Source organism: Argiope bruennichi, chromosome 1 (assembly GCF_947563725.1).
Source record: "Argiope bruennichi chromosome 1, qqArgBrue1.1, whole genome shotgun sequence".
Taxonomy (NCBI): Eukaryota; Metazoa; Arthropoda; class Arachnida; order Araneae; family Araneidae; genus Argiope; species Argiope bruennichi.
In genome coordinates, this window is record NC_079151.1 from 127,601,681 (window position 1) to 127,627,596 (window position 25,916).

Here is a 25,916-nt window from a genome sequence, read left to right on the forward strand (position 1 = left end):
ATTGAATGAAATTGTAGACAGCAGGGATAAATTATGTGTATGAAAGAGCAAATAGAAATAAGTGAGCAGTGGTAAATCTGAAGAATTATGAAATGTTTTAAAACAATGTTCCATTGAGAACTTTTATATCAAAATTTGTATGAAGCTGGATCTTTCACAATTAATATTCAATAGAGCTGAGAATTTTTTGTAACAGAATGTACAAGCTTTTTAATAAAGATTTTTGAAAACCTTCTCAACTACATTAAGTAATTATTATTATTATTTGTGCATTGATACTCTCAAAGCTTATTAAAACTCTTTTAATCCCCCTGAATTTATATTTTATTTATTTATAATCCCCCATTATATATACATGTAATAATAAAAATTATATAATACAATAATGCAACATCTTATTACAGAATAACAATATGTACATAATAAATATAAATGATTAATCACTTAATTTTAAATTTTCTGTCTTAATCACAATTCTTAAGAAGAATTATGATTAAAAATTATTGAATGCCATTCCTTTTAATATTACTTCAGTTGATTGTGCCATCATCCAAATATCTGTCTATAGTCTGCAAAAATAATTGATTTTGCTCAATGAATGTATCAATTCAAAAATATATTTATTTAAATAAACTTCCTGCATTTCATTTAAATTTTTACAAATATATTAGAATAAAATAATCTATGATAATAGAATTGTTCAAATTTCTTTATCGAAAATTTTTAAATCCTCTTTTTGTCAACTGATATCAGTATCTATGTGGTTGTACCAGAAGCAACATGAGAATGTGCTTCTGAAGCATGTTTCTTAAAAGTGAAAGAATCTTTAAATATCTCATCACAGTCTTAGCATACTATTTCTCTTACAGACTTTTCTTCCTCTGCATGTATTTGTAAATGAAGACGTAGAGAGTTTAATTGTTTATAACTTTTCTTACATATAACACACTCATATGGACATTCTCCTGTATGTATGCGTTTATGTCGATTGTAATGGTAGGAGAATTTGAAACCTTTTAAACATATATCACATTTATAAGGTCTTTCATTTCCATGAGTAACTATATGTTGTTTCAGACTGTAAGATGATTTAAAAGTGCTGTTACATATACTACACTTATAAGGACGTACTATTTGATGTGAAATCATGTGTTTTTTTAAGGAACATGCAAGCTTAAATCCTTTTCCACATATATCACAAGTAAAAAGTCGACTTTCTTTATGAATTAAAGAATGTTGTTTTAATTCAAAAGCAGTTTTATAAGAATAGTCACATATTTCACATTTGTATGGTCGGTGATTAATATGAATATACATATGTTTTTTTAAAGTAAGAGGAGATTGGAATTTAGTACTGCATATATCACAAGAAAAAGGACGATCTTTGGAATGACAATAAAGATGCTCTTTCAAGCAAGATAAAAATTTAAATAATTTTCCACAAACTGAACATTTAAAGTGTAATTTCTTTTCAGAATCAGTTTTCTTTTTAGTTTCTGAATTTTTATGCATGGTCATATGTTCATTCAGTGATTGTACCGAGTCGAAAGTAAAAGTACAAATAGTACACATTAATTTTCCATCTTCAGCAATCTGTTTACCTTTAAGAGAACATACTGAGCAAAGAGGATTGGCAGAATTCTTTTTACTGCAAAGTAAACAAGCTTTAGAACCTTCCACTTTCTTTGGTTTCTCAACATGTTTCTCTCTGTGTTTTTTTAAATCCCATTGATGATAAAAAGATTTACCACATATTTCACATAAACAACGTGGCTCTTTAGTATGCACAAATCTATGTTTCTGTAAAACCCCTTTATCAGCAAATTTTTTGTCACAAATTTGACAGCTATATGGACGATCTTTATGAGTAGTAATGTGCTTTTTTAATACATTGATTTCAGGAAACTTTACACCACAAAAATAGCAGCGATGTCCTTTGGACTTCTTTTTCACAGTTTCAGTATTGCTGTCCATCAAATTCTCCTATAAAAAATGTTACAATATATGCATCTATTTCAATTTTTCCAAATCGGTTTTGATTATATGTTAATTTAAAAAGTAATTAAAGAAATAATTGAGTAATATTTTTTGCTTTAGAAACTACAGAAAAATAGAATAAATTGTTGTAAAAATGTTAGAATAAATTGTTGTAAAACATATCTAATTATGGTTATGGTCAGATTAAATATCTGAATATGCTTATTATGAAATAAATGAAAATTAATACCAGAGCAAAAATGAACTTGTTGTATTCTATTTTATTGTTTTTGCAATATCATTTCTGCTAAATTATATTCATTAATATCTTTCTTTTTTTTTTTTGCAACAAAATTTTATTTATTCTATTCTATTATATTCTATTTTATTTATTATATTTGATAGAAAATTATAATACATCATACAGACAAATTAATAACAAGGAATTTGATGATAGCAAAGAGATGTAGATGTATTGTAAATAATCTTTTCTTTATGGGATATGGCAATTTCTATTTCCTTAGAAATACTACAACACAAAATTTCCTTAGAAATGAAATTCTTTTTTTTTAGAAAGAATTCTAAGAAGAAAAAAAAGGAAAGTGAGAATATATTACTATGGTATAAAGAAATGGGCTTCGAAAGATTTTGATGAATTTCCAAATTTTAGACTCCTGCAACTGTAATAAGAAACCATTTTTTTATTATTCACACCTATGAACAAGATTACTCAAAAAATGCAAAGAGCTAGAAAACTGAAAATTTATGTGATAATTAAAATAAATTGTGGATCTATTTGAATTTTATACAAAGTCTTTCTATCCATTCATATAATAGAAATCCAAAAATGCAAAGAGCTGCATAGATGAAATTTAGAATACAATTTGTGCTGTGTGTATACTTGTGTGTATATAAAAAAAAAAAATTTTTAAATGGAATGATTTGGATAAATGAAATTTGGCATATAATCTTGTCACTAAAATTGTAGATCTGTATAAAAAAAATTTGTTCAATCAATTGAAAGAAAGCTGTCTAAAATGCAAAATCAAGTTTCGGCATAATACTACAAAGTCCAGACTGTTAATGAACAGTGAAAAATGGCTTACACACTATGTGGTATAATTTAACCAGATCTTATTTTCTAATGTTTGAAAATAAAAAAGATTAAAAATATACTCTTATCATCTTATTTTAAATAATACTTTTAAAAGTTTTTTCTTTTGACATAATATAAATTTGAAAGTCAAAGTTGTTTGTAAATAATTATCGAAGTGGTAATGATATTTGAGAAACTTAAATCATAATTTTTCGATAGAAAGCAAAAATAAAATATTCTGAAAAGAAATATGCAATTACAATAAGTAAATAATAACATTCAACCACAATATTTTTAATACAAATTGGTAATTAGTTAAAATATTCAACAAATTTTTTCTTAAATTGTACATTGTAAACCAGTTTATTTAAACTGATTTATTTCTAAAAATAAAATATTCATGTAGTTCTGTTAAATTCAATAAAATCAGCAGAAATTTGAAAATGTATAATTTTTCAGGATATTTTTAATAAAATAATATCATATAGCATAACAAATTTTTATGCCTTTATATCACAGGGGTTTTTTTTGTTTGTTTGTTTTTCATTTTAAATTCTGTATTGTGGCATATTTAAGTTTTGCTAAATATTTTCCATCAAAAATTGGCATTTTAATTACAAATACAGTTTTCTAACAGTTCTTCATTTTGTTATGATATTTAAAACTGCTACATCATTAATGAGAATGGAAGAGCTTTTAATTAGTCATCATGATTGCAGGTCACTTTAGTAAGGTATTGCGCTTCTAATAATCCAAACTATTTGCCAAATATGAGATTCTTAAAAATTATGAGAGGAAATTTAATAATTTATCATTAAAACTATAAACGTGATTTTCAATAGCAAAAAAGGAACAGTAAATGCGGAAATGATAATCGGATTCTAATCCATTTATTTTATTTTTCTCATTCTAGAAAAAAAATGTAGTATATGGAAAAAATTATTCTCTATCCTTAAAATGTTCATGATACTCTCATTAAAACACACATAAATCTTGCATACTCTTTGGCAAAATAGTGCAAGCAATGTCAATAGGACATTTTAAAATAAATCAGATCAATCAAATAAATCTTTTTTTTTTGTCATACAGTTAATGAATAACTAAATAAATCATTTTGATAATCTATTTGAAAAGTAAATTGGACCTATAAGTACCTAAATGTTATAAAATGTAAACATATATAGTTCTAACATTTAAAATTTATTCCAAGGTAAAATCAAGTTAAGTGATTTGTAAAAAATAATTGCATTGTTAAATTTTAAAAAATAAATCAAATCCTGCTACATAGAGAGTCATATATTGCTGCTTATTCAAGTTTTCACTTCTCATTCCTTCAGAAATGCATGTGACTCTCTATATTTAAGTTTTTAAATCTATAAATAATTTCTTGCTATCCTCAAAATTATTCATTATCAGCTTGATTACAGATGAAACTTGGATATGTAAATGTACTAAATACAATTATTCATAATGCACTCATTTAATTCTTTTTCTAATTATTTAAATTTTAAAAAATAGTAGAAGTTACAGAGAGTTTTGATTCTAACATGATTTTCATTAACCATGATTTCTATAAATGTAATACTGAGCTGTCATATCATGTAAAAATCACATGTCTAAAATAAATACTGGGTCAACAACTTTTTGCAAGAATTCTATTTCAAACACATTCTTATCTTCTCCTTCTAGGTCTTGGTATTAGGTTGAGAAGGTGCTACTCAGTCTGGTAGTCTATGTTTATGAGACAATTTTCTCTATTATTTAACAAATCTAAACTTTTTTTCTCAAACAAAAATTTCTAACTGCATCATATGATTGCGAGTGTATGCATTAAAATGAACAAAAAAAAAATTAGGACTTCTATGCCTTTTAAACTTTGAAGCTTGGCATCAGAAATTGCATAGAATTTAAAAAGTTCTAAATTTGTTCAACAGCAGATAACTTGAAAATAAAGAGAATAATAAAATTCCCAAGATATATGAATTTTGACACTATTCCATTATTCCATTTGTTTGGTCCTCAAATAAAATCTGCTAAATTTTAATGACAAATCAATAAAAATAGTAGAATAGTACTAACATTTAGACTTGGCAAAGACTAAGGATCTGGTAACAAATTAGCACTCAATTCTTACTATACATTGTGTATGCTATTAATACTGAAAAATTGTGCAGAGATTTTTTTAATATGTACAATGGCTCAAACAATTAGGGATACACTTCAATTTTTTTTGTGCAAATTAGCACTTAATTTAGTGAATAATACTAAAAAAATATAACTATAACAAAACTATTCAAAAGGGGTATTAAAATATGGAAATCTTATTTTTTATATATGCACATACAAAAATAATTCATTAAAAATCATATTATTTATACAATTTTAAAACTTTATAAAACAAATTTTGCAGCAAAAAAAAAAAAAAAAAATGAAAATACACTTATGAAATGTAGATTTGATTACCACTAAATATTTTTTGCTGCCATTTCAATCTAATTTTGTGTAATCATATCTTAAACCTTTTCAATTATCATTTTTCTGTGATGGAAGTTTGTTAGATGAACTTAAAGCCAAAATTTTAAATGGAAAATGGCTCTTTGAAGAGAAACTGGTATTGACATAAGAAAATTTGTATTAATTACTTTTAAAAAAAGGATAATCATGTTGAGAAATAGTTAAAAATTATTGGTAGAATCTATGTGCGTGTTCAGAAAATCATTAGAAAATTGAAAAGTGACAGACTGATTTAAAATAAAAGTGGAAGAAGATGGAAATTTTGAAAGAAAGTAAAATTGATCCAAAAGTAAATATAGTGAAACGCGCTGAAGAAACTTCTCAAATTGTTGGCAGAAGTGTAAATGTTGAAACTATGTGAAATGTAATTAGATAACCTGGATATAAAAGTTGAGTTGCTAAAAAGAAACTGTCCATCAGCTTTCAAAATCAGAAAAAGTGTTTGGAGTTTACAAAAACCCAACAACTGAAGACCAATAACTTTTGGAAGATTTTTTAGTGATGAAAGTAAATTCAACAATTTTAGCGATATGACCATCCAACCACACGAAGAAAGCTCACACTGCTTTGGATTCAAAAATATTTATGCCCTACAATTATATATGGGAGTGGCTTTGTCATGACTTGGAATTGTATGGCTTCAACTGGGGTATGAGATTTAGTTTTTACAGATGACATTATGAATCATATAATTTACCTGGATATATTTCACAATAATCTAAAAGAGCTAAAAATTTGGGTCTAGATAGAAATTTGATATTCTAGCATGACAATGATTCTAAACATATGTCATGTAATATCAAGATGTGGTGTTTTTTTCATTGTACACAGTTACACACACATACATACTACCACATTCTTCCGATATATATGTCATAGAAAATATGTATGCCATATGCGAAATAGTGGATCAAAAACACAAAATTTAAAACATTTCCATTTAAAACAAGTGCTATAAGAAGAATGGAATAAAATAGCTTCAGATACCACAAAAAAGTTGATTGAATCAGTACCGTAATGGTTGGAGAATATTATAAAAACCAAAGGACATGTAACTAAATACTGACATTTTCTTTGTATGCGAGATAGAGCAAAAATTGAATTGGTGTATTTTCCATTTTTTTAATAAAAATATGCATATATTTATTTAAAATACTTCTGAAACTTTTAATTTTAGAAGTTTTATTTATTTATTTGTTTGTTATTGTTGTTGACTGTTTTTTTTATTTTTACTATAAATTAAACAATCTGTTATGTGCAAAAATAAAAACATGTTTGCACATTTTTTAATGTTTAATTATACAGAAAGTTAAATTTACGAAATAAGGCATATTCTCAATTATTTAAGCCACAGTAGTAAAACTCATTCTAATATTACTTTTATTTTTTTCTTCTATTTAATGCAAAATAATACAACCTACAATAAGCATGTTAGTTTTAACATTATTTATTAAAGTTAATAATTTAGTATTAAAATCATTTACTATCAACTATAAATTATAGATTTCCATAATTTACCAATAATGGTTTCATAACTCTAGCTTTATACAAATTATTATTTACACATTTTGCTGTTGCAGCTATATCTCATATCAATGATTGAAAAAAGAAGAAAAAGGAAATCTGTATAATGAAAATTCATGATGGCTAGTAAGGAAAATCTATGCTTAGTTAATATATTAAATGAAACTTTAGAAAAAAGCTTTTATAAGAATCTTTAAATGTTTTGTCTTAAAGTAGAGAATGAGTTGTATATGTTTCATGTGACCCAGCTATCAAAATAACATGGATTTATAAATTTTCATCGCAATTAACGTTAAATTTTCACTGAAATTATTTTTTTTAATTTATTAAAAATCTCTTAACTTGTAATCTCAGTCTCTGAATATCTTTTCTCTTATTCAACATGTAAGTTTTTTCCCCCTTTTACATTTTCTTGAAACCTTTAATCATAAATTCATTTATTAATTTTTGGATTAAAATTTCTAGGAAACATTTAATAACTTTTTTAATCTATTTTGATACTTTCATTTTAATTAAACTTATATCATGCATCGCTTTAAAATTTAAATATTCTTACTTCTAAAATAGTATAAAGAAAAAAAAATGTTTTCGATTTGTTAGTTTTTTTTCTCAATATTTTCCCCGATTCCTTTTAACTATGGTTAATAATTCACGAAGCTCATGGAAAATGCGCACCTAAAGGTTTGAATATAATGGGGAGAGTCGATTTTTTTATTCACAAAAAATACTACGAATATGCGTTGTTTACCAGAGTTTCTTCGATGGAAAAGTGGTTTTGGGTGTCTTGCCACAATAACAATTTATTAATATTTTTCAAGAATGCGCTACCTTATAAACGGCATCCTCATGAAGCAATATTACATATTTTTTCCAGCTCAATAATGTGATAAAAGTGTTATGATGAAGTAGTAGTTCATATCCATTTTTCATTAAATCCAGCTTATGTCTAAAAATTTTGAACAGAATCCTCAAACAATTCCAAGCTGAGTGTCATTAAAATTATATCATGTTATCTCAAGATCAAAATCACCCCAGCAAAAATAGTAAACGCGTAAAAAGAAAAAAAAAATATTTTACAACTCTTTAAAAAAATTGGTAAAGGGCAGGGTCCATTTTAGACCAATCAGACACCGATAGTAACTATTTCCGGCAAAACTGCATGCTTATCTAAACAAAACAAACCGGGTCGTTGTCTGCTAAGATTTGTGAGTCTAACATAATTAACTAGCTGTTTTATCATTTTAAATAACGATGAGTCTTCGGGTATATTATGATTTAATGTCACAACCATGTAGAGCTCTAGTAATATTTCTCAAAAAGAATAATATTCCATTTGAACCAAAAGTTGTTGCTTTGAGGAAAGGTGAGGAAACACTTTTTGAAGCAGTCTTATGATATCGAATCAAAGTATTAGATTAGGATTGTATATTCTATTTCCTGGAAATAGTATGAACTAAATATTTCATAAATACATATCTATCTTTTATACGGCATACCCTTTTTGCCAGAACATTGAATTTTAATATTGAAATGTATTAAAATTAAATTCCATTTATTACACTCAATAAATGTTTAGAAAGTTCGACCTAGCATGATTGATAAAATAGCCCACTTATTTTATGTTTGACTAACTATATTAGAAAAGAATTTCAAATATTTTGAATTTATTAATTTGTAGTAATAATTGAAATTTTAATATTTTTAATTTTAAATAAGTTTCTTTGATTTATTTACATATTATGTGCATCAATAATTCACTCCCTTTAAATGAAAAGATGCTTACCTTGGTTTTAAATGCTTGAAATAAAAAAAAAATTAAAAATTCTAATCATATGTAATTCAAAAAGATTACCAGGAGTTTGATATAATTATCAAATAATTATAAATTCTATTTTAAGGTGAACATATGACACCTGAATTTGCCAAATTGAATCCTTTTCAGAAAGTACCTGTTTTGGAACATAATGGTTTTGTTTTGACAGAAAGGTATGTAAATTATTTATATATGAAACTTTTTATAAATGAATATTATTTCAGTGTAAATATACACGTGGAAATGTAATTGTAAGTTAATTAATCCTTCAAGCTGACAATTATTTTGATGTAGTAATTTCAAATTGTCTTTTAAATTACAATATGTTCATTTTATATTGTAATTAAATTTATGACATCTGGAGGATTTTTTAAAAAAATCTACTTATAAATGTAAATAAATTATTTATGAATTGAATTTGAAAAATGGAAGAAGCTGTAAAATTAATTGATAAATATGGTAAATTTAAAAAAAATTCTAAATTTTTAATTACATTTAAGAATTGTCATATTAATCATGAAAAAATGTTGAATTTTAAAAATTCATTTATTTTTCTGTATTAAATGAAAAATATAGATTTGTTTCATCGTTCATATTTTTATGCAGAATTCAGAAGCAATCCAAATTTAAATAATCGAATATTATTGTTGGATTGATCAATTGGCAGTTGATTTAGTTATTTAAGAACAGTAGCTGTACTTTCCAGCAAATGTACTAAAAAGCACTGCTAATAAGACATGGCAGCCAAATAAGCCCTATTAATAATAATAAAAAATGCATAGTAATAAAAACATATCTTCAAGATATTATCCAGCATTCATAATATTGAACAACATCATGGAAATGTTCTATAATATCTTATCCTAAAAGGAAATAGAACCTAAGAGTTGACAATATAAGTGAGAGACCTTTCCTAAGGTCTTGAAACACAGTTTGCAGTACATTTCAGGTTCTAAGAGAGCAAAACATAAAACACTGTTACTATATATCCTCCTCCTCCACTGTTTATAATGTTGGAGAGAATTAATAATATCCCCTGCCTATTTGGCCTGCATCATTATTGGAAGTGCAAATTTTAATTTTTATTTTACCATCAAGAGAGTTGGTTATATATATTTTAATCCTTAAAGTAAATGATTTATTTTTGAGCAAATAAAACTAAGCATGAATAAAAATTAGTGAGCTTGTAAATTTTATATTCTATTTATATTTTTTATAATATGGCTGGATTTTAGCAGAGATTAATGAGATGAAATTTGCATCTTTTATAATTTTATATTATGTTAATTCATCATATTTTCACTTCAAGGCCAGTTAGAAGTTATTGCTAATATTTTCTTTCAACATTTTGTTTTTATCTTGATGTTGATGATGTTTTATTTTCGTTTTGGTGATGCAATTTTTTTCTGTTAGTTAATGGCTCTTTGTTTCAATTCAGTTGTTGTGTTTAGTTTTGGTTTGAATTTTCATGAGCATTTTGTACAATGTATTTTTCTCATCACAAGATTAGCAAGAGTCAAAATTTCTTGATAGAGAGTGATATTAAGCTAAATGATAATTAATCAAATCTGAGCACCTGTTAACTAGATAATAGTTTGAATAGATGGGCACATCTTCTAGTTTAATATGAAATAGTTGTAATGTAATTTGTCTGAATTAACTGAGTCCCGTAATTTGGAGGTTAATAATCAGTGTTTCTTTTAGCAATTACAAATAGATATAAGAGTCATTAAGAATAGTGTATGATGCTTTCTAGTAGTGGTTGTTTGAAAAGAATAGTTTGCTTTCAAAGTTATAAAAAGTTTATAACTTTGCATAAGCATTATATGTGTCTTTCACTTGTTATTTTTTTTTTTTTTTCTTTCTATTTGAATAAAGTACTTCAATTATTTCTCTAAATTGTGTCAATATTTTAAAATAGGAATTTTGCTTCGACTTATCAAATGTACAAAGTATAGTTTTAATTTTATAATTATCACTATATTGTCATAATATGCTAAATTAGAAAAATTATTGCTCCTTTCTCTGAATTTAATTCTTGAACTATTTCTAGTCATTTTTTTTTTTTTATCTCCTTTAAAAAGTTAAGAGTAAAAATTTCAAATATGTAATAGCTTTGTTGCTAATATTTTTTTTTTCTACTTGTTTCTTGTTAATTACTAATAACCTGTTTCATAAACAAATTTGTTATGAAGTCATTATCAGAAGATTGTAAATTGATATAAGTGGACAGATTGGAATAAATATTATTAGAAATTTAAAGCAAAATTACCATATATTTCCGTGTATAATGTAAGAAATTTTGAAACTTTTTCTAAAATTAAATTAGTGGTGGTTTACATATAAATCGCTAATATCGTTTAAAAGAAAAGAAAAAAAAATATTTTCTATTGGCTAGGTGCAAGTGATTAATCACTAAATATTGCTAAATACAGATATTTTTATTTTTTATACAAAAATTAATTTAATATGAAATGAGCGATTTGTTTTATCTTAAGGAAAAGCATAAAAATAAGATAAATAATCCCCCAAGCTATGGGGGGGGGGGAGCTGTCTATGAATTTTAAAGTAAAAGAAGGATGCAGGTATATTTATGCTAGTAATACAATATTCTGTTTCAGATTGATCAGCATATTCAAGCAAAATTTTACATCCATGTTTAAATCAATTTTTATTAGGGGTAGAAATCAAGCTAACTACAGTGACATGGAGATTCTGGATTCGTCAGTCCATATGCTCCATTTAAAATATAATCATCGCTGCACAATCGACTTATGTTGTTAAAATGAGGGGATTTTTTTAGGTACATTCCTTATATTTGAGATACGTATTGCATATATGAGTTACATATTGCAATGGTTTTCATGACAAGACTTCGGGAAAATTTCTGCAGTTCTTCACCGAACCTTGTTCACAGATTTGTCCCCAAAGAAAATATCACAAGATGATGAAGGTAAAAGAGAAAAAAAAATTATCTTAGAAATCAAACGCCATATCATTGAGGAACAAGATATGTGTGTAGCTGATTTAGCATACATGTACAATCGATCTTCGTCAACGATTTGCACTATCCTAAAAAAAAGTAAGATAAGAAGATTGATAATTCAAAGAAGTCATTAGTTTCCATGCGACGCCCACGTATCTCGACGTTGTTTTAAGATTGCTTCTCACATTAGTGAATGGAAGCAAATACAAGGTAAACACTATTAATGAAAACAATTTGGAAGAAGGCGAAACGCTTTTTGTCGATGTCATTAAGAAAATGTGAGGATCATCAACGGACGAAGAAGGAGAATTTAAGGCAAGCTGTAGATTGTTTGAAAAATTTTAAGAAAAGCTCTAGCATCCATAGTGTTGTGAGGCATGAGGAAGCATCAAGCTTGGTTTAAAGGGGGTTCACAAGTTTCTTGAAAACATCGAGAACTTTTCTCAATGTATTCAAGAAATGTGTGGTTTCTGAGAGACAGGTTCTGCTACACCAGGTTTTTAATTTGATGAGCGAATTTATATTGCAGCAAAGGAGATGACATTGTCAAGCTACAAACCAATGGGAAACCATCTTACAGTGTTGTTCTGCACTGGCGCAAGTAGCGATTTGAGAATTAAACCTCTCGCTGCTTCTTTGTAATTCGGACAAATCTGCGAGACTTCAAGAAGTATAAAATCCAGAAGAATAGGCTAAATGTCATGTAGAGGTCCAACTAAAAGGCCTGGGTGAAGCATTACATTTTTAAAGATTGTATCAATAAAGTGTTTCGTCCATCTATAAAAAATATTTCCTTGTAATGAATATGCCACTACGTGCCCTGCTTGTTTTGGACAATGCTTCTGTACATCTTTTAGACATAGAAGATGATCTTGAAGAATTTAAATTCACCAGTTTTTTCCTTCCTGGGCCATTCTTTTACTACAGTGCGTGGACCAACAGGTTATCTCAATTTTTTAAAAGTTTTGCACTAAAGTGCTCTTTGGACACCTCTCTGGGGTAATTGAAGAAACCAATCTTTATTTCTGCCTGAAAGAAACTTTGGATAGAAAACGATGTGGAACGCGTTAGCGAGGGGTTTGAGGAAATGCCTTAGAGCCTGTAATTGTCAAAATTGTGTCTTTGGCCAAGATTATGTGGTTAGTGTTGGATAGCAAGTACACTGATAAGCGAGTAGAAGACCATAGTTAAAATTTTAAAACTGAAGAACTTATGGGGCTTCATTCTGCGTAACAGCAATAAGGTGCAGATAAGATTTCATCTGCAGTGAGAGGAGATAAATCTCAGCAGAGCAAAAATGAAATAAAGATGCTGAAAGCATATGTATTGTATGTTGATAGACATCATCCTGCTAAGGCATTAGCTATTCACGCTAATTTATTTAACGATAATGTTGTGTCGAATATTCTGAAAATTTTGAAATGTAGGCAAAAGCAAATGCCTTTAGACAACTTTCTTGCAAAACAGCATATATTATAAATAATAAATTACATGACTGTAAATTTGTTAGAGTATTTCTTTTGAATGGAATTCATTCTCTTATTTTAATTGATCCATGAAAAAAATTGTTTTCACTTTATGTTCGCATTATTAATTTTGGGAATGAATTGTGCTCGATGAGATCCACACGCTTCGGATTTCACAAGATTCGGAACATTTTTTAAACCATAGTCTACATTAGAGACTTTGTCAAAATATTATCGACATTATCATTAATACAAATATATTCTATTTCATTCAGGTGTTTTTCAACTAAGTCTTTGATATAATGAAATTCAATATCTGCATACTTAAAACGCTTATTGTTTTCATTACTATTGCTTCATTTAATTACTCCTTGATGATCTAAATATACTTTCCCAATAGTTATTGTATTCTTCTCTAGTTCAGCAGTCAATCTTAATACTGGCATAAATTCTGCAACTGCTAGTGCTGCAAAAAATTTAGTTTCTATGATGATAATGCAACATAATTCTGTTTCCTAGATAAACCATTGTGCAGGATTGCTATGATGGTATATTGCACAATTAGACACATTTTTGTCTTGTGTTATGATCATCCCCCCCCCTCCTCCTCTATCAGTGTGAGTGTGACTCAATGCCAATTTTGCTTTTTTAGAATCATGAGGATTTTATCTCTTTAAATCATTCTCAACACATTCTTGGCTGCTTTCCACAGAGTTACCGCAGATGTTTCTAGATATTGATTCAATTAAGATTCAGAAAATGTAATATCTGGTCTACTTAGTAATGATAATGTATTAGTCTGCAAATTATATTGCTCATATTCACAGCTGCATTTAGTTGACTGTAAAGTCTTTTCGTACTTTTGAATCTTTACAATCATTCATTTGAGATCTTCCTAGAAGCACCTTTATTATATTTTCTTTATGAATTTAGATTGTATTAATATTTCTCAATTCTAAGTAGCTATTTAACTCTGCAAAATCCTTGACTTGTAATTCATTCCTAAGTAAATCCACAGTAGCTCTAGCCCCCCCCCCACTTTTTTTTTTTTTTTTTTTACCAGTCAGCAAAATATCACCAACATATATTAACATGGTCAAATTTTCATTCATATAAATTCTGAAATCATTCCTTGAAACCATTCTTCATTGCAAAAGCATTAAATCACTTCTTCACCAGCTTGGTGCATCTTTCAACTTTATTTAATTTCAAGTTATTTTCTTTCTTTATATTTACACCCTCAAGCGTATATAGACATCATGCTCCAACTCTCCATGCAGAAAAGCAGATGAAATATTTAACTGCCTAATAGACCACTCATTTTGTAAAAGAAGAGATATTAACATTTTAACAGTTGATGATGTAGCGACTGGCACGTTTCCTCTTGAAAACTTTTAGGCATATTTTCTTCGTTTCACCATTCTTGCTTCTTAATACGCATTTTATGCCAATAATTTCATTCTTTGGAGGTTCAACTAGGGCTCAGGTTTTTTTTTTTTTTTTTTTTTTTTTATGAATTAAGTTTTACTTGTAATGTTTCTATTTATTTAGGGTTCTGTATAGTTTTTTGAAATTAAAAGGATAATCAGTTTTTGATATAAAATTGTAAATTCAATACAGTTCAAAATTATTAATTTTTCATAATTATAAATAACTGAAGTCTTAAATTGTGGATGCATGATGAAACAGTCCGAAAGGCCCAATAACAAATAACGGTGCTTTATTCTACACGTACATACAAACAACAAAGCACAGCTGACGTATACACAAGGCAGTATTTACAATAATAGGAACACACAAGCGGCAGATCGGTAGTGTACAACTGTAATAGTTAGCACAAAGCGCTCAGATATAATTCAGCAATTATCTCTCGATTCGGCTACTGACTGGTTACTCTATACACAACCGGTTAATTAATTCAATTAACTCCATATTTACTGCATAGGACTCAATGTTGCCTCAGTACTCGACTGGCTTCAGCTCTGTTTCCGTGACAGGGCAAAGAAAATTCTAGGAAGATCGGCATAATTCACGCCCTAATGGACCTATCGCCAATATTCCTGTAGATTCTGGAATCATCTGTTTTGTCCCCAAGATCGGAAGCTATTGATTCATCAAAGTTATCTGTGAAATTAACTTCCTTACAAGGAGACCCTGCTGGGAAGCAAAATTAGATTCGTTACAATATTTTCCATGTCTCAACAACGACAAAATCAACTGAACAACGAGAAGACATTTAACAACGACAAAATTTGCTGAAGAAAAGTTGGTACATTTCACAGTGGCCTTTTTCAGATATGCTGGCATGCCTTTAGATACCTCAACATATGCCTTTCCTTTCCCTACTAATATACTTCGAACTTAATTTTTTGTTAACTTTTGAATTACATGAACTCTGTTGACAACAAAGATTTTCAGTAGATATGGATTCACTTTTATCCATCCAAATATCATGAATTTAATCTTTTCGTATATAAGCTATCAAGAAAATAATTTTCAATAAATTCTTCACTTTTATTTCTCTTGCTAAAAGTTATGCAGCATAAAATTCTGAATTTAACAAGCTCATAGTCTAGAGAAGAAGTACATTCTAATTGCAGAATCAATTTTCGGTAACTTCGGGTATAAATTTAGATTATTTAAAAGTTACACGTGAACTTTGATTGTAAAATCTAATTGGATTTCATGAACAATACCCTACTTTCTTTTCATTTCTAAAATTTTTAGATGGCCTCTAGGTTAAAATAATAAATAACTGAGATTTTCCCAAGATGATTGCAGTATCTATAATGGATTTTAACGATCTTGGTCGCTAAAAGCTTAGAAACCATTTTAATACACAGTATTGTTCGTTTCAGTATCCAGAGATTAAAACCTTTCGACGTTTTTATCTTGCTATAGGGTGAGAGTTGGAAGGATGAGCATATTAGTTCTTTGACCTTTACTTCCGCTCCATAAGAAACTTTTATATTCATTCCTCCCAACCCCCCACCCCATGTGTATGTGAGTATCATATCGTTTTTGACCATGCTGTTTTACTTTAACTTCCGTATCGATTGCTTATATGGCTAATTCAAACGAGGGTAGGAACCTTCGGGAATGACACGAAGAATATTTTACTTTGTTAATCTCAAAATGTTATAAAAAATTTAATAACAAATAAAAAAAGAGTGTTTTAGCATAAAAATATTATTATTATTTTGTAAAAATTTGAATTAACAAATTTTAAGAACAAAAATCTTCCATTTATTCATCATAATTTAATGTGTAGACATCTTATAGTAAATAAAAATTGTTCTAAGGTATTTTATTGCGAATTACAATCTTTTTCTCACAATATCACCAGTTATATGCAGTTTTTAGTCCTAAGTTTGTATATAATTCGAGTTTACCTTATTATTAAAAGTAAACATTTTTCATCTTTCCTTTCTCCCCTATTTTGACTAAATAAACGCATTCTGACGCATGCGCAAAAGCATGGAAATTTTCAAATTCGAGAACGAACGGTATGAAATTTTCTTAATGAAATTATGAAAGATAATTTATTTCCTTTCTTTAATAATTTGAGCAATTTTGTCCATTATCTCAATCTGAATCGTTCCATTTCTTGTTTCTTTCACTTTATTATTATTATGGATGAAATAACTGACAACTCTTGGATGTCTATAAAACTGAGTTTATACTGCTATGGTTTTACTATTAACTTTATGCATATGTTACTAAAACATATTTTCAATTTGTTTTGACATTGTTATTTATTTTTTATTATCATACTGAATGGCCGCTTTTCTTCGAGATGATGTTCTTACTAAAATGTTGACTTTAAAAAAATTTCTTTCAGTGTTGCTATGATCAGATATCTTGCAAGGGAATTTCCTGTTCAAGATAATTGGTATCCAAAAGATAGCAAAGCTCAAGCTCGGGTGGATGAATATTTAGAATGGCAGCATTTAAACACCCGATTGTTTGGAAGCATGATATTTCGTGAAAGGGTATGTAGTGTTTTTATATTAATTAATGATAATCTGACATCTATATTTCAAATGCTAAAAAAATATCCTGAATTTCCATTTTTTTTTAAAAAATTCATTGAGGGATAAAAGCTTTCTATAAATGCATAGTTTATATTTATTTTAAGAAATGAATAAATGAAACTTTATTATCGACTTGTTTTTGAATCTAAATATTGATTTTTGTTAGAAGAAGCAGATATGTTTCTAATTTAAATGGTAGAATACTTTTTCATCTTATATTATTTGAAAACTCTCTCTCTTCAGACTAAAACACATCTAAAGGCTTACAACTAGAATATTTATAAGATTATTATTTAAAACCAAAATTCTATCATTCTGATTGTGATTTATTTTGTTTAGAAACTTACTTTAAATTCTGTATAAGATAGGTCACTGCTTTTCATTAAAATTGCAACACCATGAGAATGCAAACGCAAAAAAGATATTTATTGTACGTAAACTGAATGCAGAGAAAATGATTAAATTTGTAAACAGTTTGGTGGCTTACAGGGATACGAAATTACTAGAAACAGCTACCACCCCTGGCAGCTAAAACGCTCTTTACCCGGTTAGGCGTGGAATGGATCTGGGCTTGGAGGATAGAAACGGGAAACTCATTCTAAAGTATTTCACGTCTGTGATCAAGTCTAATCTACTTTATGAACCATATTAGCTGCAAAAGGGTGGTGGGTCAGTCTCTCAGCAACTCATGACCAGATGTTTCCATTGGGTGAGAGATCTGGAGACCGTGCAAGCCAGGGCAATACTAGAATACCCTGTGTTTTGAGGAAGGTCAGAGGCCTCGAAGATAGGATAAAACCACTGGACGTATGATGTCAGAAATGTATCGATCTGCGTTCAAATTATCGACGTTACGAACTAGAGATGAGTTTATAACTGCCCAAACCATCACACCAGCTGCAGGACCCCTATGTCCGTATTGAATGCAAGCAGACTACGTACGGTCTTCTCGGAACCTCCAGATCGTATACGGCTATCAGAATACTGTACGCAGAAGCGGGAGTAACCTAAAAATACAAATTTTGTCACGCCTGTATCCAGCTTTGACTTTCGACGTGCCAGACTCTCCGTCTTTCTCTGTGCTGTATTTTCAAGAAAAGAAGAAATTACGATCGCCGTGCTGACAGTCCATGCTGCTGCAAACGTCGTCGCACCATACGAGCAGATAAAGGGCTTGCTTCAAATTTGCCAATTTCCTGACTAATGGTCCGTGATTTAGTTGTACGGCTTTTCTAGGCCGACTTCACAATATATCTATCCTTGAGGACGTTAGTCAAGAAAGGGATGGCGTTGAGATCCTACGTGCCTTTCAATATGACCCTCAGTAACCCATTGATTCCATATTCGCATGACAGTGGTTGGATTTCGATCACTGCGGCGGGCAATATCATAGAACTATAATCCACAATCTCGATAGGCAACGATTCTGCCTCTATCGAATTCCGGCACTTTCTGGTAAGCATATCTTTATCTTATTCGAGGCACAACACGATCGAGCAAACTCCAACTTTACAAAGCGCTTTCCGAATGTGAAATCCAATACACAGTTTTTCTTTTATGCAGTGCGTCAGATATCATTTCTCCCACCTTCGTCTAAATTCGCTGAAATACTAATCATTTACATATCCCAACCTCTTCGTCCTTTCACGTGATTTTGACATTCGTCTGATCATTCCTTCCTGGTGTTGCAATTTTAATGGCCAGCAGTGTAGATATATATAGGCATATGGAGTAAACTCATAGTTAATTGAATGCAATAACTAAAGCAGCAGATGTTCGATTTATGTTTTTTAAGACTTATGCTTGCGTTCAGCCGCTTTGTCTCTAATTGAGTGGTGGTGTTTATATTTTAAAGTTAAAGATGACTTTAATATTCTAATGCAAATTAAAGTTTAAAAAAATTGTGTTTGATTGTTTTGATTGATCAAAGTCCCCCGGACTACAGCATTTACTAAGTTAAAGATTATATTAAAATAATCACAAGTAAATATTAATATAATCAAATGTGTACTATTAAGTATACAGTTAAATTTCACTTTACGAGCACCTCGCATAACAAGCAAAACAAATTGTGTTTTTTTTTTAAATGACACCCTTAATGAGCGATATTTCTCCGAACAAGTGACAGGGAAACATCATAATATCATATACAGGATTGAATTGTGCCTTGAGTATCATTCTTTATTGAGCCTTATTTGAAGATATTTCTGCATGCAGGAAATTTTAACTGGATAGCGCTGTCGAACGCGACTCTAAGGCTTGAGCAAGTATCTGTTAAGTTTAAATCGATGAGATTTGTATCTCTGGCCAATATTATTTATAGAACTGGAGCTAATTGCAACGACATCAATGATCTGGTGGAAGAGCGTAGCCAGAATTATCCAAGAATTTATCGCATGAATGAATGAATATATGTGTATCAAAACATATAGAAACTTAATCAGTTGCGTTTTAAAATGTATGATTATAGCCTATTAATTTATAATTCATTCATTACTTTTAATAAACCTGCCTACTGCTACCTCTTGTCAACCCATTGGCCCTAGATAGCTATCTAATCCGTCTAATCAGATATCTGTTACTGAATCTATTGTGACTCAACATAATGATATAATCAACTGAATCAAAGTGGTAGTTATATGATGTTATAGGAGCTATTTTCATTAGTTTACAACTACTGATTTCATACAGGTATAAATTATTTTTGAAAATATATTACATTTTATTTTAAATTTTGTAAATTGTATGTCTTTATAGTAAGTACCTTTGTACTTGCAAAAGTATAATTTGTTTATATGATAAAAATTAGATTTGATTACTCATAATTTAACAAAATAATTTTTTCTTCAGGTTATTACACCACTTCTAGAGCAGAAACCTGTTAATGAAGATAAACTTAAATTTTACAAAAAAGGATTTTCGAAAGTTCTGAAAGATTTAGAAGAAGGTTTCTTGAAAGATCGCCCATATATAAGTGGAAATAATATTTCAGCAGCTGATATATTTTGTGCATGTGAAATTGAACAACCTCTTATGATTGGTTATGATGCTTTAGCAAATGCTACAAAAGTCAAAGCTTGGTTAGAAAGAGTACGCAAGGAATTGGAGCCTCATTATAGTGAAGTCCATGGTGTTACCAAAAAGATGCAAGATGCAATATTGAAAGGAAAATTGTGAAGCAATGCAGTGTTTTCTAATAGTGCCTTAATCTGATATTTTTAAACATTTTTATTGCAAATTGTGCCATATTCATGGTTTATATTTTGATTAAAAAATTGTTGATCTTTTGATGTGATGTTTTGATGTTATGTTAATCATTTTGTTGATTAACATGAACTAATATATTTGTTCCGTGTTTTATTAATTTTTTTTTCTATATCTATGTTTTGTTATTTTCAATTATCTGTAATAAAATTTTATTAATGGATTATATCTTATCATTTTCAGCTCATTTAATGCAGCTAAAAAATAATAATGTAATAAAATTATAATTTATAATCTTTTGATGATAAATTACAATTTTGTTTAAATCTTTAACTTCTGCTTTTGGTTATCTTATTTCTATTAAAAAATTTCTTTTCTAAAAATTTCTTAAAGCTATTAAAATATTCCATGATTCCATTTATAAATAAATTTAGCAAATAGAAAATTTAGTTACTAATTTGCTGCAACCAAAAATGATTGGGTTAAATATACTTATTTAATGAATTATAATCTAATAATGAGTAGAATTTTATGCAAAAACATTGATGAATTTATCTACATATTCTGTGGCAATGTTTCTCTGAATCGAAATTCATGTGTGCAATTAGCATTATTTAATTATATTCCAAAATTATAAGATCTTTCTTTAAAATAATTCTCATATTAGTTTAAAACAGGATGCTAATATAATGAAAAACTTTTCTTACAACTGTTTCCACTTGGATTGCAGCTTTGATTTAAGTTTTTTAATAGTTATAAATAAAATACTATATTTATTTAGGTGAATGCCTAAATTTATCATGTAAGGCTATTTTTAAACATTTCTGAGAAGAAGTAATTCAAAAGGATACCTCTCAAATCTGGATGTGATTAATCAGTCAATCCAACTTATACTTATGTTTCTGATATTTGATTTTGCATGATAGTGTAAAATACTGTTATGGTATGTGGTTACACAGTCAACAGGTCACAATAACAAATAATGATGTTTATTGACACGAATACACAGACGACAAAACATAGCCGATACGTACACAAGCAATACACAGTAGTAGCACATTTACAACAACAATAGTAATCGGTAGTGAACAACAGCCACAGCATACAAAGCAGCCTAACAGCTTTCAGCTGGTGTTCACTAAGGCCTCTCTCTAAATACCTGCTATTCTCCACAGCTTCCTCGCTTTAGTCGGACCGAACTGATTACTATACAACTGGCTATTTAACGCATGACTCGATGCTGTGTCAATACTTGTCTTTAAAACTCGATGCAAAGTTCACAGCTCAATTCACTAATCGCTTCTCTGGTCTTATCCAACTAATTCGTCGTTAACTCATTATACGACTGACTTTGGCTTGGACTGTCGATCTTTTGTAGCTTCTGGAGTAGGGCACATAAGGTTCGCGGACAGTCGAGCATAACTCGCCTCCTAGAAGTCCTATCGCCAAAATTCCTAAAGGTTCCAGTATCATCCATTTTTGTCGCCAAGTTTATCACCAAGCTCGGGGGTCATTGATCCGGCATCCAATAGAGCTGACCGTAAAACTATCTTTACTACGATAGAATTAATTGTGCTGGGAAGCAACATTGCATTCGTAACAATACTAAGTAATCTTCAGAAATGAAAAATGTATTTTAAATTTAATTTAGTTATATTAACGTCCCGTTTTAAAGCAACACTAGGGCTATTTTGGGATGGACCACGTAATTTCGAACCACGGTCAGATGACGAGGAAGACACCTGAGCTGACACCCCCTCTCCAAGCTTCCACACCACACAAGCAGGAGAGCATTTGACTCGGCGGATTTCACGTGCACCAGACCCGTTTACACGACGGTTCTTCGGTGGAATCTGGTTTCGAACCTGAAACCCTCCGGATTACCAGCCGAAGACTTACCACCAGGCCACCGCGGCCCCTTTTTTTTAAATTGAAGCATTCATTGTTTGCTACAATGGTTCTTTCCTTTTGCATGCTTCTCTCAAAAATGGTGCTTTATTCTTAAAAAAGTCGTATTAAAGTGTTGATTATCAGTACCTATTTCATTACTAAATGATGAAGTAATAAGATAAGAATTTCAGGACATAAACAGATTAGTTATGTTATATATAATCATGATGAAACCATTAATAAATATTTACTTAATTTCTAGGTAAATTGTTGACAATCATTGAAACATAAACCTGCAAAATGTGATTCAAATATGTACTATATTCAAATTTTAATTTAAAAAGTAAGCCAAATTTCGTTATTTTTGCCCATATTTTTCGCCAATAAATTTTGATGGAGTTGCTGCTTAAAAATTTTTATGCTATTTATACACGCAATTTATTATCTTTTCGTTGAAATCAGTTTAAATACAATAAGTTCCAATTTTACAAATAGTTTAATCGTCATCGTCTGCATCAAGGTCCTTCGTGGAGACTATTTTATGTTTCACCTGATAAAAGGAAAAGTCGAAGAATCAATAAACAGGTTAAAGATGGAAATTTATGTTTATTTCTTGTCATGTCATTGGATTGATGACATTTTAGAATTGATTGGTAATGAAAATACCGATATTATTACTAATTATAAAAATATATGTGTGTGTGTCATGATATTTTAAATTCTTAATATAAACCAAATTAATTTCCACAGCTTTATCTTAATTTAGCCCATAGTAATTTCATTCTCTTATTTCCTGCTACAATTCCACTTTTTGTTTAATTAATTCAACTGAAGCTGTGTAAAAATTACTGCGCAATCACTTCTACGTATCAAATGAAAGTGATACTTCCGTTGCCCTCCTCAAAGGTCAACACGTGTATTCAATTGACGCGTGGCCGGAAATCCCATGTTATATAAGACTACTGATCATTTGTTTCGTTCCTTTTTTCTTTACTTCTGCTTTTGTTTCGCGCTGCGCCTTCTTGTAAATAAATCATGTCTGTCTAACGGGAGAAAATAAAACGAAATTAAAAATCTAAGGTCTCTTCATGACTTGTCCAACCTGTATTCTGCTTCAACCAAAATATGTTACATATATAATCTTTTTCCATAAGAAATACCAACTTTTCAAAATCCAAAATTTTTATCACTAACAAATATTCAATAATTTTTTTTTATTTGGTAAGTAGGATTTTAAGAATAAGAGCAACGTTGCCCACTTGCTAAAATTTTGGAAGCTTAGAGTGACTGTGGAATTCTGGATCGAAAAAATTAAAAATCAATAACAACTTTTTTAATTGTTTCAATATGCAACCAAAATGAAAGCGATTAAGATAGTGAGCATAAGTTTGAATTTTTGGAACTCTAATTGCAAAAGTCCGAGTCATTGCTCTTTCAGTACATTTTTAGTTGGGGAGGAGAGAACTTTGAACTGAAAAATTTGAAGTTTTGGCGTAACTTTGTACTATGGTAGCTGAAGTTAAAAACTCGTAAAATGATTGGAGAAATATTTATTCATGTAGACTGAAAAAGAGCGGAAGAATAATCGAAATAGAGCTAACAATCTTCAAATTTAGTTCGAATTTCATAACTACTTTTATACCATAACTTATTGAGTTCTACTAGATTAATTGGTACAATTTAGCTTATGTATATAAAAACAAGAAAGATTTAAATACATGCAAATTAACAGTCTAAACATAAGTTAAAAAAATAATACATTTTTACAATTTACAAAAAAATAATCTAAGAGATAATTTTTATGATGATAAGAAAGACTATCTATCTCTGCATTAGTAAAAGTATGTCAATTATTATCATTTTAATTACTTTTAATTTTACGAGAATCGTTATTTACTAATACAATACTTAGTTGCTAATAAAGGCAAGAAAATTGCGTAGATAATTTTTTTTAATTTTTCAGGAAATTTTAAGGTCACAAAAAGATGGAGATGTTATTCGATCAAATAAAACGGAACAAATAGATTTAACTTCGAAATGGGGAGAGATTCAACAATTTGATCTAAAGCTTTAGTGTTTCACAAAATCGTTATGCTTATCATTGATCAAGTGCAAAAAGAAGGCTTAAATAACTATAGAATAATCTAAGGCTTGGAGTATGAGCTTAAAGATGCAAAACATAAAATGAATAAATAAATAAAATAAGGTTTACAAAAGCAACCAAAGCGATGGAGTTAATAATGGTGGAAAGAGGGAGAGAAAAAAATAAATTCTTTCATTCTACGGACCCAACCAGTCAAATCCGGATCCAATCTTTCATTTTGCGGAGCCGAGTCCACGATCCTGATAAGCACTAATGTCACTATTCTTCACTGTATGCAGACGTCTATTTGCTTAAGAGCATGTGGGAATTTCAATCGGCGAATGCACGGACTCTACTTTTTAACTTGAAAAGTAAGTTTTTTAATTGCACTTTTCTTTTCTGAATTGTTTCCTATCACAGCACTTAAAAATAAAACGTCCTTCTTCGAAATTTTAAAAGTTATTCGTAACTAAATTTTGAAAATATTTTTGATAGAAAATATAAAATATTGGCTTTCTAACCCTTTTCAGTGGCTATTTTTTTTCCACTTATCTTAATAATCATAAAATTTAAAAGCTATTTATTGTAGTCAATATTGCTTACATTAACCCTTTCCGCTCGGAAAAGTAATTCGATGCATAATTATTCACTTAATACAAGGGCTGGTTTATTGCTCCAATATATATATATATAATTATTTTAAGTTGAATTTCCCCGAAAAATTTATCTACGTCTTTTTATCATTCTGTAGGTATTTTTACAACAAAAATTGAAAAATAATTAAATAAAGAGTTAAAATGATACATCGTCTCAAATGGCTCCTGAGAGGCACCATTTGAGTGCAAAGAGTTAATAATTTGAAATTAAAGCTATCTGATAAAGTAATTTTCAAATGAAATTTTTGAACTTTTTGAGTTATTATTTTTGAACAAGATAATGGAAGAAATTGAAGGTTCAAACAAGGGACTAATATAAATCAAGTAAAATGTATAAGTTCAAATAGCTCATAAGATTATGCAATGTCATAAAATTTGAAAAAGCAATATTATATAAAATGTTCCATATATTAAAACAGCGTGAAAGGTAAGAATTTTATATTATACAATATTTTTTATGATATTGGGCGACATTATATAATACCATAAATTATTGTATAATATTTATTAAAGTTACAGAGTAATGTTATAACTTTAAAGAAGCAATTCTTTATATATATATATATATATATATATATATATATATATATATATATATATATATATATATATATATAATGATATTTTAAACTTTAATTTAAATCCAAATTAATTCTCAAATTTTTATGTTAAT

General features: G+C 28.9%; 3 protein-coding genes across 4 annotated transcripts in view; 2 read left to right on the forward strand and 1 right to left on the reverse strand.

Annotated features, from left to right (window-relative positions):
- Positions 1-225: 225 nt before the first annotated feature.
- LOC129963259 (zinc finger protein 728-like) lies at positions 226-8,144 on the reverse strand. Of its 2 annotated transcripts, none has more exons than XM_056077504.1 (2): positions 7,940-8,144; positions 226-1,983 (listed from the first exon to the last, which is right to left on the reverse strand). In XM_056077504.1, exons 1-2 carry the CDS (start codon positions 8,039-8,041, stop codon positions 847-849), a joined length of 1,239 nt encoding a protein of 412 aa, XP_055933479.1. In that variant the 5' UTR covers positions 8,042-8,144; the 3' UTR covers positions 226-846. The 2 variants fall into 2 exon arrangements, with proteins under 2 accessions (XP_055933479.1, XP_055933487.1); XM_056077512.1 differs by having other exon boundaries at positions 7,860-7,998.
- Positions 8,145-8,234: 90 nt separating this feature from the next.
- LOC129963290 (glutathione S-transferase theta-1-like) lies at positions 8,235-20,840 on the forward strand. Its single transcript, XM_056077565.1, has 4 exons — positions 8,235-8,474; positions 9,010-9,097; positions 17,218-17,368; positions 20,261-20,840. The coding sequence occupies exons 1-4, from the start codon at positions 8,363-8,365 to the stop codon at positions 20,585-20,587; spliced, it is 678 nt and encodes a 225-aa protein (XP_055933540.1). The 5' UTR covers positions 8,235-8,362; the 3' UTR covers positions 20,588-20,840.
- A 4,099-nt stretch (positions 20,841-24,939) lies between these two features.
- Positions 24,940-25,916, forward strand: part of LOC129962535 (mucin-17-like) — a 67,592-nt gene continuing 66,615 nt past the window's right edge. The window contains exon 1 of the mRNA XM_056076303.1: positions 24,940-24,958. The gene's annotated coding sequence lies outside the window, so the exon portion shown is untranslated. The remainder of the gene's footprint in view (positions 24,959-25,916) is intronic.

What these genes read in the sequence shown, in the direction of transcription:
- LOC129963259 (XM_056077504.1), bottom strand. Translation starts at nt 8,041, where the DNA reads ATGAAAAATGGATATGAACTACTACTTCATCATAACACTTTTATCACA. An exon ending in ATGAGGATGCCGTTTATAAG is followed by an intron (nt 1,984 to 7,939) that starts GTAGCGCATTCT and finishes CATTTTTTATAG; the next exon opens with GAGAATTTGATGGACAGCAA.
- LOC129963290 (XM_056077565.1), top strand. Translation starts at nt 8,363, where the DNA reads ATGAGTCTTCGGGTATATTATGATTTAATGTCACAACCATGTAGAGCT. An exon ending in GGTTTTGTTTTGACAGAAAG is followed by an intron (nt 9,098 to 17,217) that starts GTATGTAAATTA and finishes AATTTCTTTCAG; the next exon opens with TGTTGCTATGATCAGATATC. An exon ending in GCATGATATTTCGTGAAAGG is followed by an intron (nt 17,369 to 20,260) that starts GTATGTAGTGTT and finishes TTTTTTCTTCAG; the next exon opens with GTTATTACACCACTTCTAGA.